Source organism: Mizuhopecten yessoensis, unplaced genomic scaffold, assembly GCF_002113885.1.
Source record: "Mizuhopecten yessoensis strain PY_sf001 unplaced genomic scaffold, ASM211388v2 scaffold11099, whole genome shotgun sequence".
NCBI classification, from domain to species: Eukaryota; Metazoa; Mollusca; class Bivalvia; order Pectinida; family Pectinidae; genus Mizuhopecten; species Mizuhopecten yessoensis.
Window position 1 is genome coordinate 305,024 of NW_018408879.1, and position 2,483 is coordinate 307,506.

The 2,483-nt window shown below is 41.4% G+C and overlaps 1 protein-coding gene across 1 annotated transcript in view; it reads left to right on the plus strand.

Annotated features, from left to right (window-relative positions):
• Nucleotides 1-2,483, plus strand: part of LOC110465716 (uncharacterized protein PB18E9.04c-like) — a 5,835-nt gene that overhangs the window by 2,284 nt on the left and 1,068 nt on the right. Inside the window, exon 2 of the mRNA XM_021521724.1 lies at nucleotides 1,992-2,445. Within this exon, the coding sequence (XP_021377399.1) occupies nucleotides 1,992-2,445 (454 nt within the window). The remainder of the gene's footprint in view (nucleotides 1-1,991; nucleotides 2,446-2,483) is intronic.

The following is a 2,483-nucleotide window of genomic DNA, read 5'->3' on the forward strand; positions in this document are numbered from 1 at the left end:
CGTAGACACATTGTATATCCGTAGACACATTGTATATCCGTAGACACATTGTATATTTGTCGACACATTGTAAGTCTTTAGACACATTGTATGACAGTAGAGAAATCGTATGTTTGCAGAACACTGTATGTCTGTTGATGCAATGTAAATAGTTGACACATTGTATCATGAAAACACGTTTTATCTATCGACACGTGTTGTTTGCGTCCGTTGACGTGTCTTGCATATGTATACACGTGTCTCTAATCTTTGTTTACTAACCCGGAACCTGTAACAAGACATCCCCTCATGGCTTAGGTAAAGTTACCTACGTACGCTAAGGTGTAACAAGAAGCAACCTTAGATGTTCCTTTAAGGGAATAACGGTACATTTTACGAATAGCAGTACCCCGTCCCCTTCTCTGCAACTTAACACTGTCTTAAGGTGATCTCAACTAAAGCTACCTTACGTCGACAAACATCCCCTTTTTAAGTGGTGGTTACCTGTAACACACTTTAGACGTTACTATTGCTTCAAGTTACACACGTGACTCTGTCGTAACACACCCCTAAATCGTCCCCTTAATCTTAGTGCTAATGCGGGTTTCTAGTTACAGGCTGATCGTTCATAGGACAATAACAGCAGTAGTCATCATCAGAAATCGTCTTCGTCGGATTTTCTTGCCATTGACTAGAGGACCTTTTACTAACATGGCCTATATCGCTCAGTTGTTTGTCTTTCTGACTTTATTGTCCTTTAGAAGTTCTCAGGAACCCCATTGTTAAACATTCTATGTAGACAGCACGTGTTCTAACTTTGGTAAGGTAAACCTATAGCGGAAGTGTAGATGTTGAAAATTTCTGAACCAATCAGAGACTTAAACGACCAGAGAAAATAGCAACATTTGGTCGGGTGTATTACGGGATAATCTTTACCAAGTTTTGTTAAAAATAGCATGGTAGAACTCAATAAGTACAAATGTCTGAGCCAATCAGAAGTCAAGGCGGCCATGTTTGATTTTGAATTGGCTGACAACTACTATTGGTTAGGCTTATGAGAGGATATTATCAGAGAAATATTAACATCAGAATATAGTGTTAATTGCTTTTCAGTTAACTTCCTCATAACTAGAAATTTATTATTCTCGGTAAGCTAACATCTACACAAAAGAACTCAAATCTTCCCTGTTTACTCCGTCTTTACAATTCATCAATACTCTTGATCTTTTTTTTTCAATTTAGTCTGTCATATCCGGAGATATTGTCCTGGCCGCCGCCGACATAGAAGATGTGTTGGTTGTGCGTGAGACCAGTAACCCAAGCCGCATTGTCCACACTGTCCTCGACAACGCCATGACGAATCACATTTCTTAGAGTGATGCATATGCATAATATACTTAGGTAACGCTAGGGACGAGTGAGTTATAACAACATTCCATGTAATGGTGATTTATGTCTCCTTGTATTTGTGATCACTATAACGCGTTAAGGGTTTCCCCGATATCTGGTGTCCACAACTTCAATAAGTTTCTTATCAAACAGAATTCCTTGCGTACAGATCACAAGTCCTGTTCCTCCTGCATGCAATTGAGTGGAACTAATTCCCCCAGTACCCAGTACCTCCATAATCAAACCGGTCCAGTACCTCCATATTTAAATCAGTCCAGTACCTCCATAATAAAACCAGTCCAGTACCTCCATAATAAAACCAATCCAGTAACTCCATAATCAAACCAGTCAAGTACCTACATAATAAAACCAGTCCGGTACCTCCATAATAAAACCGGTCCGGTACCTCCATAATCATACCAGTCCAGTTCCTACATAATTAACCCAGTCCAGTACCTCCACAATCAAACCAGTCCAGTACCTCCATATTCAAACCAGTCCAGTACCTCCATCATAAAACCAGTCCAGTACCTGCACAATCAAACCAGTCCAGTACCTCAATAATCAAACCAGTCCATTAACGCCACAATCAAACCAGTACAGTACCTCCACAATCAAATCAGTCCAGTACCTCCACAACCAAACCAGTACAGTACCTCCACAATCAAACCAGTCCAGTACCTCCACAATCAACCCAGTCCAGTACCTCAATAATCAACCCAGTCCAGTCCCTCAATAATCAAACCAGTCCATTACCTCCACAATCATACCAGTCCAGTACCTACACAATCAAACCAGTCGAGTACCTCCTCAATCAAACTAGTCCAGTACCTCCATATTCAAACCAGTCCAGTACCTTCACAATCAAACCAGTCCAGTACCTCCACGATCAAAGTAGTCCATTGCCTCCACAATCAAGCCAGTCCAGTACCTCCACAATCAAACCAGTCCAGTACCTCCACAATCAAACCAGTCCAGTACCTCCACAATCGAACCAGTCCAGTACCTCCACAATTGAACAAGTCCAGAACCTCCACAATCAAACCAGTCCAGTTCCTCCACAATCAAACCAGTCCAGTACCTCCACAATCAAACCAGTCCAGTACCTCCACAAT